This window comes from Neolamprologus brichardi, chromosome 13 (assembly GCF_056152115.1).
Source record: "Neolamprologus brichardi isolate AB-2024 chromosome 13, ASM5615211v1, whole genome shotgun sequence".
Taxonomy (NCBI): Eukaryota; Metazoa; Chordata; class Actinopteri; order Cichliformes; family Cichlidae; genus Neolamprologus; species Neolamprologus brichardi.
The window spans coordinates 10390662-10406932 of NC_142116.1; the positions used below are offsets into that span (position 1 = coordinate 10390662).

The 16271-nt window shown below is 39.1% G+C and overlaps 1 protein-coding gene across 3 annotated transcripts in view; it reads right to left on the minus strand.

The window, feature by feature from the left end:
* Positions 1-4958: 4958 nt before the first annotated feature.
* phactr2 (phosphatase and actin regulator 2) overlaps positions 4959-16271 on the minus strand; it is a 42552-nt gene continuing 31239 nt past the window's right edge. For all 3 annotated transcript variants that reach the window (XM_087850121.1, XM_087850122.1, XM_087850120.1), the window contains 8 exons: positions 14934-15459; positions 14221-14399; positions 13321-13477; positions 12897-12952; positions 12014-12075; positions 11570-11707; positions 10040-10116; positions 4959-7314 (listed from right to left, as the gene is read on the minus strand). In XM_087850121.1, the coding sequence (XP_087706247.1) occupies positions 7299-7314; positions 10040-10116; positions 11570-11707; positions 12014-12075; positions 12897-12952; positions 13321-13477; positions 14221-14399; positions 14934-15459 (1211 nt within the window). In that variant the 3' untranslated portion in view covers positions 4959-7298. The remainder of the gene's footprint in view (positions 7315-10039; positions 10117-11569; positions 11708-12013; positions 12076-12896; positions 12953-13320; positions 13478-14220; positions 14400-14933; positions 15460-16271) is intronic.

Sequence of the window (16271 nt, forward strand, 5' to 3'; positions counted from 1 at the left end):
CTACTAAGAAAAAAGGGGTTTCTGTATGTAGAAAATAATTAAAGATCTCTGGTCTGCACAGTTCTGGAGTGAAAGTTCTCCTTAAAGCATCCTTTAGTTAAATGCAATTTGAAGCAAATTACAATTCACCTGTCACCCACACTTCTTACCAGTCAATTACCCTTTCAAAAAGGATTGCTCATATTACTTTCAAGTCTGTAGTGATGTTTCTTTTATAACCTTTCCCTCATTTTTGAAAGGAATGGAAATACTTTGACAAATAGAATGACTGTAATATGAACAGTATAACAGAGCAAAAACAAAAAAAAAATCATATGTTTTGAAACGTCAGCGAGTGTTAGACCGATCACTAATCCACCAACTTCCAATTGAGCAGACTGCATTACAGTCAGGACCTCCAGGCAGCATGCCAGGGATAAAAGTGCCTTCCTGTCCTGGCTGGGAAACTTCATTAAAGTGGGCTGTTTGTTGTGTGTGTGTGTGTGTGTGTGTGTGTGTGTGTGTGTGTGTGTGTGTGTGTGTGTTTTACAGCTAGTAAAAAGTGGAAACTTGATTACACACCGGTGCAAAGGTGTGTAAAAGTGGAAACCTTTTACTCTCAGAAAGCAGGGCTGAGTTTAGATTTATGGTTAGTCTAAGTCTAAGATAAAAGCAGGGATTTTAGAAACAAGCATCAGTTCTCATGAGTAAGACAAGTGTGTGTGTGTGTCTAAGATAAAACGAGAGGAGGTTTATGATCACTGTGTACCAGGAGTATCTTTCAAACACAGGCACCAGGTGCTACAGTTTTCCTGCTGCCCTCCTGTGCTCTATAGAAAATGATTATCACTTCTGTCATCCAGGTCTCTTTGACCCCAGTTTCCTTCCATCACCAGTTCTCATTTTCTTGTCCTCTTCTGCACATCCAACTTCATTACACCCACTTCATATTTAAACTCCTGAAAGCACATACTGTCGTTGAGATGGATGGGACCTTTTTGTAACCCAGTAGTTTAAGTCAGTGTAATTATGCTGACATCTTTGACAGTTTACCCAAACAAAGCCATATAAAAGATGATGAAATGAGGTGAGCTGAGCTTTCTATATTTTTTTTTCTTATATCCAAAAAAAGCTTAATTGGCACTAATTGCCACACTTTTAGGTGCATCATAGATGGTAGATTTCTCTCAGTGCTGCTCTTTGTAGCCTTAATGGAAACGGAGGGGGGGGGAGGCGTCAGCATTTCAATTACTTTAGGAAATCTGCCACAAATTAGGTAACATATTCAAAAATAAAACCCCACTGAGTGTTGTGCTCTTTGCGTTTTGCATCTCTGAATAGTTAATTAGGAGACGCAACCTTCGAGGGCTCTGAAAACATGCTGCCAAAAAGCACCTGCAGGGACTACAGCTGGCAAGAGGACAACAATGCAAAATAAAGGGGCTTCAATGAAATTACATATTATCCTAATATATTTGTGAGGTATGTGCAAATGCATTGCTTTAGGATGCCTATTGCTGATGCATCTCCGAGCTCCTCTGTTCCACTTTGTATGCACAGTTTGCACAACGCTTCTTTATTCATACATTTCCCTGTAATATACAACATCTAAAAGCCTTCCCTGTAGGGCAGGCTGTCTGGGTCCAGACATCACTTAATGCTGGCGAGAAAGCTCATGGTCAGAGAGCAGGAGGCGGTTACTGACCAACAGGGTGTAATTCTTTCAACTGGCACCACTTTGCTGTCTCTCATTTAGACTCATATCCGGTGGATGAATTATACCTTCATTAAAAACTCTGAAACTTTTGCATGTATGAACACATACGTGCTTAAATTCCAAACCTGTGACATTTATTTTCTTTCCGGCAAAGAAATTTCATATTTCTCTCAGATTAGCTTTTTTTTTTTTACCCTCATTCTCTGTCATCTACTGCTGAGTCACAAAAATTCACCTGCCATTTTATTAGACACAACTGCTGTCCATCTGCTTGTTACTACAAATATTTAAACAGCACATGGCAGCAGCTCAGTGCATTTAGGCAGGTACACATGGTCAAAATGACAGCTCCAACCTGATGAGTACTGCATAAGCCGTTGATCTACTGGGATTTTCCCACACAAGTATTTCTAGGATGTAGCGAATGGTCGAAAAAAGAGAAAATATCCAGTGAGCGTCAGTTCTCTGGGTTGAAATTACTTACTGATGCCAGAGGTCAGAGGAGAACAGCCAGACTGCTTCAAGCAGTTACTGAAATAACCACTGGTTACAACCAAGATGTGCAGAAGAGTATCTCTGAAGGGAGAAGCCAGTGTTGAAGCAGAATGGCTACAGCAGCAGCAGACCTCACTGAGGGCCCTTCCTGTCAGACCAGAACAGAAAACTGAGGCAACAGTTGAAGAATGTTTCCAGCACCTTGTTACATCCATGGCACAAAGAATTAAGGCAGTGCCAAATAAATAATAGATGTACCTGGGTGTCCCTGTTCTCAGACAAAAAACAGTTGTGATCTTACTTCAGTGATAAAATTATTCACGACAAAAAAAGACAATGACAAAAAAACCTTTTTGTTTAACTCTTTATATACAAAAACACTATACACAGTTTGGACACAACAGTAGCTGTTTTGAGATATATAACATTGTAGTACAACTTCAAAGATGAATTATTAATGTCAAACATAGAGTAAAGGTGGTTGGAGCTCATGTGAAACATTGTCTCCTCAGCCTTTGCTGCTCTGAGCACAAAGTAAATCCATTACTCTGACAGTTTATACATTACTGTATATCAGATTTATAGCATGATATTTGCTAAACTGCAGCAAATTACAATTTATTTTCACATGGTCAAGAAAAGATTACATGTTCAAGAAAAAAGGGGGGGTTTGACTGCAGTCTGATTGTGGCTCCAGTCTGAAGTATGGATTTACATTCGGGAAGCAATAAAGGAAACTTCAAGCACCACCAGCAGGAGACATTCTCAATGTAAACATTTTTATGAACTGGGGGAAGTAGACAGCATTACAAATGAACAGTAGCAGCTCAGGAAAAACAAGTGCCACTATGGCTGTCAAGAGAAATAGAGAAATACCTTCTGAAATGCAGTCTAACTATTATTACGTTTTCCACGATCACTATTAACACTGGGAAATGTGGGGTAGGCTTGCAGCTTCTTTGGGTAACGTGACTGTTTATTTTACAGCTGCCGTACAGATGAGATGAAACAGATGGCACCCATCAACGTTTTTAGGTGATTCGTTCTGAATCTTGATGAATTAAGTGGTTATAGCTTAACACCCACATTCCTAATTTCGGATTTTTGCACGATATAAATGCTGTTGATATTCCACGCAAGTATTTCGGTGTAAGCGGTTTCAATATTAAAAAGCCGTTCTAAAAGCGATAACACTAAGCTTTTGCATGGAGAAGGTTTCTAAATATTCTCATTTGGTAATGCTTCATTTTAACCTCTATATTTAGCACTGATATGTACACCTATCAGCCACAACATTAAAAGCTGCTAACAGGTGAAGCGAATAATACTGATCATCTTGTTATAATTCAATGTACTGCTGGGAAATATTGGACTCTGGCCTTCACAACCCACTATTGCCAGGAGCCTCTCCCAGCTGAACAATGCACCCTGCAACTCAACAAAAACTAATTACAGGAACACAACGAAGAGCTCAAGACCCCGACAGGACCTTTGTGGGCTGTGTTGTAACGAGGCACCTCCAACCTGCAACCGACAGGATCTAAAGGATTTGCAGCCAATGTTCAGATGCCAGACAACACAAGACATCCCAAAAGGTCCCGTGTCAATACCCTGATGAGTCAGACCTGTTTTGGCAGCAGAAGGAGGTCCTACACATGATTAGACAGGAGGTTGTAATGTGATTGATGAGTGTATAAATTGCTAAAATTATGTACAACACACTATAATGTAGCTTTGAGTAAATGCTAAGAAATTCCAAGTTTTTAATTTATTTTGATAACAATTAAAACTTTTCCTAATTGGTACATAATGAGTGATAACCCTGTATAACCAGTTTAATTGTAATTTTATTTGACTGTATACAGACTGTAGATGATTAATAACGTGGGTTAGGCTACTCAACCATGGTGGGATGGGCAGCAGTGTGCCCCTAGCGAGGTCATCACCTTGGAGATAGTCATTACGCAATTTATTAAGTTCACCTGGGCCACCCACACCTTGAGACCCCAATGAACCACATCTTGATTCACATCTTGGCTCATGTTACCCTACCAACACCTCCGATGGCAGGGTAGGTTAGATAGTATGTTCAAGCTAAAGTTGGAAAATGGAATTTCTCCTGAAGTCGGATTTCCAACTCAGAACGAAAACATTGATCACAAATCCTGTTTTTTCCAACTTTACTACTGGAACACGCTCAACTCGGAGGTGATGCAAATCCAACTTCTGAGATAAATGGAAAGCAGTAAAGACTTTGGACCACCTCCAAAGACTCCTCTCATGCGAGAGATAAAATATGTTTATGAACCTAGAAAAAACCAAAACATCAATTTGCCTCTAACTCAACTGGATGTATGACTTTTAATTTGTAATAAAAGCTCAAAATTCCTGGGTATTTGACAGCAGCTTTGGCTGACGGCGTATACCGTGTTCACCTGTGCTGGAGCCACACCCAGGCAGACTGTAAGGGATCAAACTCATATTTACTTCCTTTCTTCAGCTGCTAGTTTTTATTTCCAAACTAATTAGCATATGTAAACTCTACATATATAATACACTCTCTCTCTTTATATATAAATATCTAAAACCAAGTATGATTATTATTCCTATGTGAAGGATTTCTAGTTTGTGCAGATTAGAACTGTGGATATTTGTAGAAATAAATCCAAAACCGGATATTCCCAGAGATCTTTGTCTACGTATGAAATAGGTATGTTATTATTAAAGACTGTGCTTGATAAATTGATTAAAAAGCACCACTTTCAGGTCAGCTGTAATCACTTCTTTATCAGTGTCTGGAGATGGTATCAAAAAATATTAAAAAAAAAACAACACAATTTGATTTTAAAACATTCACATAAAAGTTGTATCATATTATATTGGCAGTAAAAGTCATACCAATGTATGCACATGCTTGATATACATTCTGTACAGTACACACACATATATGTATATTCATATATATATATATATATATATATATATGAACAACAACTTAGACATCAACATGAATACTGTTGCTTCTTTTTCATTGCTATACATCTTTTCACTTTACAACCCCCGCACATTCAGAAGCGGAAACAATCAATCTGCCCTTTTCAGTTACTATTTGGAAGAATGACGAGTGTTTGTGGAGGTTGGGGCTCTATTATGAGAACACTGTCTTTTGGAGGTCAGCAAGCTCTATCTGTCAATCACTCGACAGCCAACATCTCCGCTCTTCTCGAGTAGGCATGGGACAAAAATATTACTAAAGCTCAGACAAACATTCTGGCATTCTCGGAGAAAGAAAACACTTTTAATGGATCCTCTACATTTTTCCGAAACATGCATCTCAAGTATCTGGCAGTGCACGTAAAGGCAGCAAATCCACAAATCCCCCAAAATCCAATAGTTACCAAACCACCCGAGCCAGATTGCTAAAAAAAAAAAATCACAAATCCACACACTAGATGCTTCATAGCTCCACATTTAAACAAAGGAAATCCTCTTGACTCCATTAAATATGGCATCTATTTAACCACATGAAAGTTGAAACATTTTTTTTTTTGAAACATGATTGAGCAAAACTGTAAAATGATCTAAAATGATAATTTCTTATTGAAATAATTAACATGGCTGGAGATTAACTTTCCAAAAGGTGGAACAAATCCATCGAATAAATCTGATTCATGTCACTAGGTAATTTTGCTGAATTCAAGATGCATGTTAAAGCTAGATGTAAAGATATAATCACAAAAGTCACAAAGCACTCATGTCAACATTTCTTCTTTTATAATGTGTTCTAAAAATAAAGTCACTTGACTAAATTGCAAAAGCATGTTCAAGGAAATGAAAATAAAAGCACTCTTTCACTCTCTGAAAGAAGAGAGCAGTTCATTACTAGTGCTGAACCTCTCAGTGCCTGTTCTCTCCACCCAACAAAATGAAACCTGTAAGCGTTCCAATTTAGAGCACCTACATACGATCAGGTTCCTGCTTTATCTTTGGCACCAAATAAAGAGCCAAGTAAAGCACCCCAGCCAAAGGCCTGTAATAGAACTAGTAAGAAAACAATGAGTACATCTCCTAAACAGCTAGCCCAGCACTTTGTGATTAGAGGTTCATAACCCAGCAGAGAATACATGATATGTTATCATCATGTATCATCAGGAAAGTGTGCTGAGGGATTAGAAGTGGCCATAATGGGATTTGCACTTCAATATTAAAGCCTCAGGTGGCTCCCTCAGCTTTAGCAGTTTTAAATATAACACTTGCGGTTATTCTTCAGCTATGTGCACCATCGTCTTCTGTAACTCTTAGGATACAGTGACCTCTAGTGGCAGAACTTAAAGCATGTTTTTAAAAAAAATGAACTGCAGTATTTCTGATTCATCTCTGAGGGGAACATCTGAGCAGAGGAAACTGCCTCTCCTCTCCTGTGATCTGTGACATAGGCACTGACATCAGCATGAAACTATCCAATCAACCCCACTTCCTGTACTAGGAAGTTGCCCATATTTGGCCATTTGTCAGTTTCTGACAAAGGAAAACCCTGGCAAGGACACAAACTCTACAGTACACTCACATTCACCACTACAGGGCTGACCAAAAACATACAAAAAAAAAAAAAAAAAAAGAAATACACAAAATATTTTGTGTACCAGCTGGTTCTGATACTCTACAATAAATAAATCTAATCTGAGCACAATACATGCCACTATCCTGACATTGGGTATGTGCAAATGTTTTATGGGTGCCATGAAACACACACAGATGTTATGATAGACTTAAAAATTTCATCGGGGGCAACAGAGCTTTTTTACATAAGATATTCCGATGCGGTTCAGTAGGAAAAATGCAGGTGAAACGAGTGTCACCTTCCTATCAATCGCTCTTCTAAAGTATGAGCGCACATCCAAGGTTTTGGAACTGGTTAACCCGAACGAAACACAGCCACGTTTAAATGTTGTAAAGTACACCTGTGCTTTTCCTGCTGCGACAAGACAAAAAGTCCGCTGTGAAAAAGGTCGACTGAGTTCCAGAGTGAAGTGGACTGAGCTGAGCCTGCTGGGAGATGTGGACCAGAGAGCTTGTGGCGCTGACGTCGACGGGGCATTGAGGAGACTTAGGGCCGATGAAATCTGAAAACACAGACGCAAAGGTTTATTTACAACAGAAGAAACACACAGACAGTATAATAGAAATACATGAATTTATTGTCATTTATTAGCAATTTCTACTAACACTCCGAGGAGTGACCTGCACAGTACCTGGGAATAAACTTGCATCTGAAATCACTTTTCAGATCTTGAAAAATCCTCAAACACTAAACCAACTGCTGTTGATATAAACCAAAGCTCAGTGAACACTAGGGCTGACAATTTTCATTTGAATTTCAAACTTGCATTTTTCTTTTTTAACAGAAACATAAATTACTCATCTGAATTCAAAACAACCAACACACATAACAGACCACATCTTTAACTCCAGGAGGTGGGTGTTTACAAAATGCTTTGTCAGACTACAATGTGAGTAGTTTGTGCGATCAAAGACAGTAGGTAACAGCAGTTTGTGGTGAGTTATTTGCTGACTGTAGACACTTAACAGTAATATCTTTTACATAGTCGAGGGATCAAACAGAATGAGAATGAAATGAAGACATGACTAAGCATTAAGCTGTCACGGCTGCATTGAGCTGCGTAACCCTTGTGGTGTTGTCGGATCAAAAATGGTCCCTAGGTGAATGGCAAACAAGCATATGGGAATCCCGAGGACCACAAAGCAAAAAATAGTCATGTGAAAAAAAAGGATTATGTGCAGTCCTATAGAAAAACTAACCATTCAATAAGCATATCACCATCTTAAATCATCTTTAAAAGTCATTGAACTTATCTTGATGCTTACCTAGAAGCAATAACTTGAACACTTGTTTTTCTGTACGACTTTATCAATCTGTCACATCATTGTGGAGGAATTTTATGGGATCATTGTCTTGCTGCATTGACCCAATTACACTGCCAGACAGATGGTTTCACATTTGACTCTATAATGCTAACTCAGTGACTGTAAGGTGCCCAGATACTGTGGCTGCAAAACAAGACCAAATTATCACTCCTCCATCGCTGAGACGGACAGCTGGTTCAGATTCCTTTTACAAACATGTGCTGCGTATGTATCCAAACATCTATGCCACTGTGCTCCCTTGCAAAAAACAGTGTGTCCTTTGGTTTGTTCAGATGCAACCTAAGCCATGTTCTTTTAGAGGCTTCCTCTTGGAAACCATTCCAAACAAGCCATACTTTTTCAGCTTTTATCTAAAGGTACTGTCACGAACTTCAACATTTAACATGCTGAGGCCTGTAGAGTCTGAAGTGTAGCTCTTGGGTCTTTTCATGTGAATCTTCAGGTGAATTTGTATGAAAGATTGTGTTATTAACACATATCTGAATGCTCCACACCAGCAAACCTCTGCTTTGTTGATGATCACTTCATCAAGTGCATTTGATTTTCAGCCTGGCTGCTCCTCACCCTCTAAATTCCTAAGGAAGCAGTAAACGTGTAGATAGTTTTTCACCGGACTTTAGAAAGAACTTATTCACATCACTGTGAGTGAGACAGATTATAATATGAACATTGTTTTATCATGTACCGTTGCTACGTTTCAGTGTGTTATCAGGCAAAAACAGTCAAACTCGAGTTTCCTCTGTCTTTGAGCTGCGGCTGCTGGCTTTAGAACAAAAATGGTGGTGGTGCATTTTAATCGTGCTGTTAATTGAAGTGTTTTAACAATGGATTTAAATCTTGCAGAAAAGCATAAGTCTACAGGGTTTTTTTCCCTCTTCAAAAATATGGCACAAAGGAAAAACACTTCTGAGCATCTTAGAACAAATGGCGCATTTCATTGATTTCTCAAAGGAAAATGAAAATCGTGGACCTTCCTTCAAATGTTTCCATTGTCAGACTCAAAAGAAGGGAAGCGTTCTGCTCATCTTTTTTTTTTTTTTAATTTCTTTACAAAACATACTTTTGGAAAGATTTCAGTTTTAACTTTGTCTTCTTAAAGCACGTGTTCTCATTCTCATCTCATTATATTGACTTTTGTAATGAATTTGCAGGTAAGGCATCACCTCTGAGGACTTTTGCACGTGGACTATGTTTGTGCACTAGCTGCTTTTCCTCCATTTCCAGCCTGTGTACATTTTATATCAAAGTTTTCTTGTTCCTAACTGTTATCTTGACTTCTGTGGCTCACCTTTAATAGCATTTTTAAAGTCAGACAGGGAAAATTGCACCCTGGAAGCACTTTTCTTTCTCTTTTATACTCTTCTCCATTGCATGACCTGCCCCTCAGGCCTTAACAATTTAATAAAGTCTTGAGGCAAAAACATTGCCAGACATAATGCTGCCACTGCTGTTTTTTTTTTCTTATTTTCTCTAAATTCATAAAACAAAGTATAATAAGATATGAGGAAATGACGGTGACTCAATGTCTCTGTTCTACATCTCTTCTCTTTAAAAAACATCAACAACTATGTAATTTCACAAGTTCAGACAGAGGATGTAAACAAATATTGAAACATTTTGCGCTAGTTTTGTTTTTATTGAAAGGTTTATTAGTTCTTTTTGGTGGGCTCGGCACAGCGATAAAATAACAAATGAGAGCGGCAACCTAACCTTTATTGTCAATTAGTGCCTGAGGTAAATAAACTGGATTCGACCCAGGAGTATATCGTGACTTTAATGTGGGACTAGAACAATATAAATATTGATCAATGTGACTAATAAACAGCAGCATTTATTGTGATAAAGCGCTAATAAAGCTTCAGAGTCGGCTTAAATGGTCAATGCCATTGACCGCTTAAGTACCTGGTGAACTGTTTGCTGTCTTCATGAACCTCCATCTCTCGGCTTTTAAACTCATTCAGCTCCTTACGGATAGCAGCCTGGGGGGCAGAACACACACATACAAAGACACACACAGAAAATAACATCATTAGAAGACCAAGGCCAACTGTGCCCCCCCACCCCAATCACCTTTTCCAAGTAAGCTCATGATGCCTTTGAGCTGTTTCAATGTGAAATGTTCAGATGCTTAAGGGCTCTCATTTGGAGCTTTTAAGATGTTTACAGATAATTTCCATAAATCTGCACAGCTACAGTCTTTGCTTCGGGGAAGTAGTCGGAACTAATAGTCGTTAAAAAATACGAGCAAAGTACACAGCAGCACAAATGATTATTCTCATTCATTTTAACTTATAAAATAATGATTTTAAAGGGATTTATTGTAATGTTTATAACCAACTCTTCCCTCAAGCCTTACATGAAAAGTTTGTTTTGTCTGTCGTCAGTAACATCAAGTACATCCATTTTTTGACCCGGTTATGCAGGTGATGCTGTGAAGTCGGAGGTTTGTTTTTAAAGTTGTTAAGGGTTTAGTTAGATGTCGCTTGCTTTATTTGCCTGTCCATTCTTTTATTTGACAGTAATGAGTTTAGCTTTGTGAGATCAGAGATAATTTATATGTCTCCACGGCTGTCTGCGGTAAGTGTGACTGGTGACGGAGATTTCACTGTACAAATGTGCAAGCAGACCGTTTACTTTGGTTTGTCCATGCATCGTTTTCCCTGTTGCCCTCTGAATGTGAGAAGATATCCTAAAATTGAATTTACTGGATGTGGGCTGCAAGTCTCAAGGTCTGTATTTATGTGCTGTGCAGTTCTGAACATCAACAGCAGAGGGAAACCTTGACATAAAAACTGCACACTTTGAGGGTCTTTATTGTCTGTGAGGATATTTTGTTAAGCCATGCTAAATATTCATACAGTGCAGATGGCACATATATGCAGTTACATACTGACTTAGTGTGAGCTAAGTGAATTTCATGTATATCATCAAGCATAAACACACAGAGACGTTTAAGACCATAATATGAAACACAACTGTGTACGCAGAAGGCCGTCCTGTTGAAACTAGAAAAAAACCTGCAACAAACTAAGACCCATACATAAATGGGTTTTTGAATTTTGGCCTGCACAAGCTCTGACCCCAATCCACCACCTTTGGGATGAACTGGAACAGCGACTGTAAGCCAGGAAACATTTAGTGTCTGATTTTAATAATGCTCTTACGGCCCAGTGGGTTCAAATTCTTGCAGCCAAGATCTGAAATATTTTCTAAAGTCTTCCCAAGAAGTCGAGACCGCTACAAAAAGCAGATGGTTGTTCGCCATATATGTGTGATTGCATGTCCACATATATTTTAAGTCTCTAATCACCAAAGTAATCAACATCACAAATTCACAAAATTATCACCCTGAATAGAAACTGTAAAGGTTTCATAAAGCCCTAATAAATTAAATTATATCAGGTATTACAGAGCAGTCTACAAGAGCAGTACCTTGTCAGCAGGAGTAAGCCGTGTCCAGGGTTTGTCAGCTCGTCTGTCATAATCCTTGGCGTCCGTTACCTCCACATATTCATTAAAACGAAGAATCCTCCTAGCAACGAGCTCTGCCACCGTCGGCCTCACGCTCAGCTACACACAGATGAGAAAGGAGGAGAAAGTAGACAGTCAGTCGAATCAAATATTAAACTTCAAAATGATCTTCCCAGTATATGGGTTAATGTCTCAGTTCCAGCTGAGTCCACTAGATGGCCTGATCTCTCTATATAAAACAGTTTCTTTCTACTACCATGACTCATAAGGTGGGGCAAAACATATTAGTAGCTAAATATAGACATGCTGTGTACTTTCTGTTCTCTTATGTATGTATATGTGTGTGTGTGTGTGTGTGTGTGTGTGTGTGTGTGTGTGTGTGTGTGTGTGTGAAATTTACAGTACCTTTCTCGTGAGCCTCCTTTTAATCTCTTGCTTAGCTTCTTGTTCCTCTGCTTCATTCTTTTCTGCATGTAGAGAACCAGCAGATTGATTTCACACCTACTATGTCTGCAACAAGTTACTGCATCTAATTATATACACAAGCTATAATTTGCAATATTAAGCCAAGTGCATGGCTATGCAGCAGTGTGGCTGCCATAACATAAACAAAAGCAAAAAGGCAAAAAAAGGGAAATCAGATGAAATCTGAACGGCAAATATTCTTGTGAAATATTCATTGAATTGCACCATATATATACACATACACACACACGCATATATATAAACAGCTTGGTGAGGGGGCACTGGAGAAGTCAGTGACATCTAGTGGTCTCATCCAGATTGAAACAGAAGTCATGCAGGATTTATGACACCTAATCCTTCTTTCCTAGCACAACACATACATAGTGTTACTTCTCTTCCTGTGTTTAAAGGAACACATGAGAGCCTTGCATTATTTCTCATGTGCTATGATGAGACTGAGGCTGTGTGCTGCAGACCGAAACGTTTTAAAGTCTGCAAATCAACCTTTCAAAAAATAAATAAAAGAATTAAATCCGAGGATAAAGTTACACAGATACCCAGTAAAGCTCACAGTGTGATTGAACACATCACTCCACCGTGGGAGACACAAAGCTGCTAAGACAGTAATTCATAATTTAGACAGACATATCTGTCTCATCCATCTGATTAATAAGACACGCAAGGTCGTATCTGAAGATCTGAGAGTGGCAGTAACAGATTGTGGCTGGGCAGCTGAAATGACATAATTTGTGCTTTAAAGTATTATGACGATCATAAAAAAAAAGGTGCATCACGTCACACCTCTGTTGAAGAGTGCACTTACGCTTGAGAATGTTTCTCTGCTCCAGCTCCTCTGTGGTTGGTCTTTGGCTCAGGCGTCTAAAAAGAGAAAACTGTTTACACTCTTTTTACGAGCAGGTATGGATTTAATAATTCTTCAGGCGTGTGCAGAGAAAAATCCGAACTTATCAACACTTAAGATTTTGTTTTTTGTTTACACCTTTTGTTGCTGAGAATCTGAAGGCTGTTTTAACACCAGCCAATTTGGCTCATCTGTTAGAAAAGGCCAAACTTCAGGACACATTTTTAATGTGCATCATTTGTAACAGTATACCACCCACAGCTACACCAAAAAAAAAAAAAACAACAATCTCTGTTGTTATCCTAAAGCAATGCCAAGCTTGAGAAAAAAGTAACACCTAGCCACATTTTCACAGTCGGCTTTGTATGCGTGTGTTTGAGTGTACCTGACTAATTTGCTGCCAATCTGCTGGCGTAGCTCGTGCCTCTCCGTCTCTGAACTCCGTGGCAGAATGTTTTTCTCTTCCAGCTCTTTCTTGCTGGGTCGGTTCCCCAGTTTAATGTTCAAGGTGTCTCGTCGGCGGATCTTGCTGGCAAGAGAGGCTAGAACAGAGAGAGAACAGGCACGGCTAGTAACAGTCTTCCGGGGGGTCAGCTGTGGATCATAATGAACAAGCAATGAAGAAAATGAGACGTTTAAAAACCTGAAACAACAACAGAAAGTCCATTGTAATGATAAACAGATGAAATGCTGTTTACCAGTGCTGGTTATTTTTGCAAGCAAATGTTGCATCTTTGACATTTTTAACAGCATGACTGCACGAAGCAAACATTGCACCGTCACAGCAAGTTGGGTGGCTTCACAGTCTGACTGCAAACGGTTCTTTCACTTCATCTTGGGAGCAATCAGCCCTTGAGCTGAGCAGGATGTAAAAGCTATGGATGTGTTTCTGCAACCATTCAAGGGTTTATACACATCTGGTGACATGACATATTCTTTCTATTCAGTAGCCATGAGCTGCTGGCCTACTGGTCAGTTCCACAACTCTGAATCAGGATACGCTGTCTTATATTAAAACCAAAGGTCATGTGTCATTAGGTAAAATACATATAATACATATTTATTTGCAAAATAAATATGTTTTAACCATATTAGCAGGACTCTTTAGTTGTGAGGCAACAGTTCTAACCATTGACCCACTGCACTACATCCTCTTAAACACATCACACCCCGCCTGCTAACTGACATGTCGAAATCGAGTTGTTTAGGTGAGCTTCTCTTTAAGTTCTGCAGCTGACGTGACTGTTGTCAAACACACTGTTTTTTCCATTGTTGTGTGACATACTGTTTGAGTCCTCGTCTTCCTCCTCGTCTTCTTCCTCCTCATCCCGGTACAGGATTGGTCCGTCAGAATCAGAGTCACTAGTTTGGCTGTCTCTCGGCCTATCGGGTATCACGGTCACCTCGGCCTGCTCTGTTTTTACCCTGGATCGCTGCGGCTTTTCTGCTTCATCCTCTGCTGACCTGCAGGAACCAATAACACAACAGTGTGACTAAACAAATTTTAATAGATTTATTGTCAATTATCTAATTTCATATAACAGCAAATCATATAAAGCAGGGGTGTCAAACTCAAATACACAGTGGGCCAAAATTCAAAACTGGAACAAAGTCGCGGGCTAACATTAATATTTATTGAAAAAAAATCTTCCTCCAGATATAAGAATGAATCTTTTCTTATGGACTCAAATAAGTTTTGCTGGAAAACTGAATATGGAACAAGCAAAGCTTAATACTAAACAATATATATATTAGCTGTATAATACCAATAGGCCAGCTCTAATAGTAATTTGGTATGGCTTCGCGGGCCAAATGTAATTAGGCTGCGGGCCAAATTTGGCCCGCGGGCCAGAGTTTGACACCTATGATATAAAGATTCATTTGTGACTCCATTAAGGTTACTGTAATGCATGCTATCAAACTTAGATACAGTCAAAGTGAACATAAGGAATTCAAGCAATCAGCAATTTGCATGTACCAACTAGATTTTTACAGTACCTCCGGCTATTTTCAACAACATTCTCTGTTTCTCCTTTCTTCGTTCCACCTCCTCCTCCCTCCTCTTTTGTCCTCTCCTGTTTATCGCTCTGTGAGCTGCCGCGTGCCTCTCCATCTGCAAATGATGTGTTTTCTGTAGCAGTGTTGACATGAGAAGACTGGCTTGTGGTTCCAGGAAGCGCACCTTTATGGGTATCTTCACCTGCACGCGATGCGTCAAGTGAAGATTTAGGATCTTGGACAGAGTCCCCCTGAGCTCCCCCTGTGTCATTGCTTTTAGATGAAATAGGTTTGGTGTCTGAGGAAAGGGGAGAAGATTTTAAGTCTCCAGGTGGGTTAAGAGTCTCTGCAGAGGCTTTTTGAAGTACAGACGATGAAGTCGGAGTGTCTGATTTCCGGTTGGCCTTTGCATCTGTCCTTTCATTCTGTGCTGCAGAGCCAGTGTCCTTTGACGCACGAGAACGAGGTGTGGAGGTGGTGGTGCTTTTTGTTGTGCATCCCGTCTTCTTTGGATGAGAGGACTTGGCTGAGGAGGACAGAAAATCAGACGTTTTTGTTTTTCTAGATGCTCTATTTCCTGAAGACATGCACAAAAACCTCCTAATAATATGCTTATACAAATTCTATGTTGTAAAAGACAAATATTTATGTGTTTTAAAGTAAAAATGTCATCAGTAATATATGTAATTAATAACATGTGTATGATAATGTGAGAATCATCCCAAAATATAAGCAATGTTTATATTCTGTTTAATGGCTGTTGGCTACTTAACCCAGGGAACTATTGCTAGTAGACTTACACCTTCTGTTCAAGTGAAACATTTTGATTGGCTGCATGGATAAAACTGAAGCGTATAAAACGCGACGTCTCACTTTTGCTCTCTATTTCAATCAAAGTAGTTTCACCTAAAGTATGATCGGCCTTGAATTTTATTTTTCAAATGTATCACGTTTTTTGTTTAGGCTGTGCAATGCCAGAAAACGTAACCAAGTGTATGCAGCACATATGGATTCCAATATTTACCAACTCTAAAACTTAAACATAATAGAGTAACTATCTAAACATATCTTCTCCATTAAAACTGTGACAAACACAGAATACCTAAGGATATACTGACTACTAAAGTATCTTTTCAAGTCTATGTGAAGTGTCTTTGTGTGCTGGTAAAAACACCCTTAGGAGAGGGGGTGAACTTAGGATTTCGAAGTCATTCAAACATTAATGAAGCAACGTTTGTGCCACTTTCCTGAACACACCACAAAAGACACAAATATCCTCTGAAAGGACTGCATGAACATCACATGCAGTGTTCTAAGTTTCGTTTAACCATGCTATAT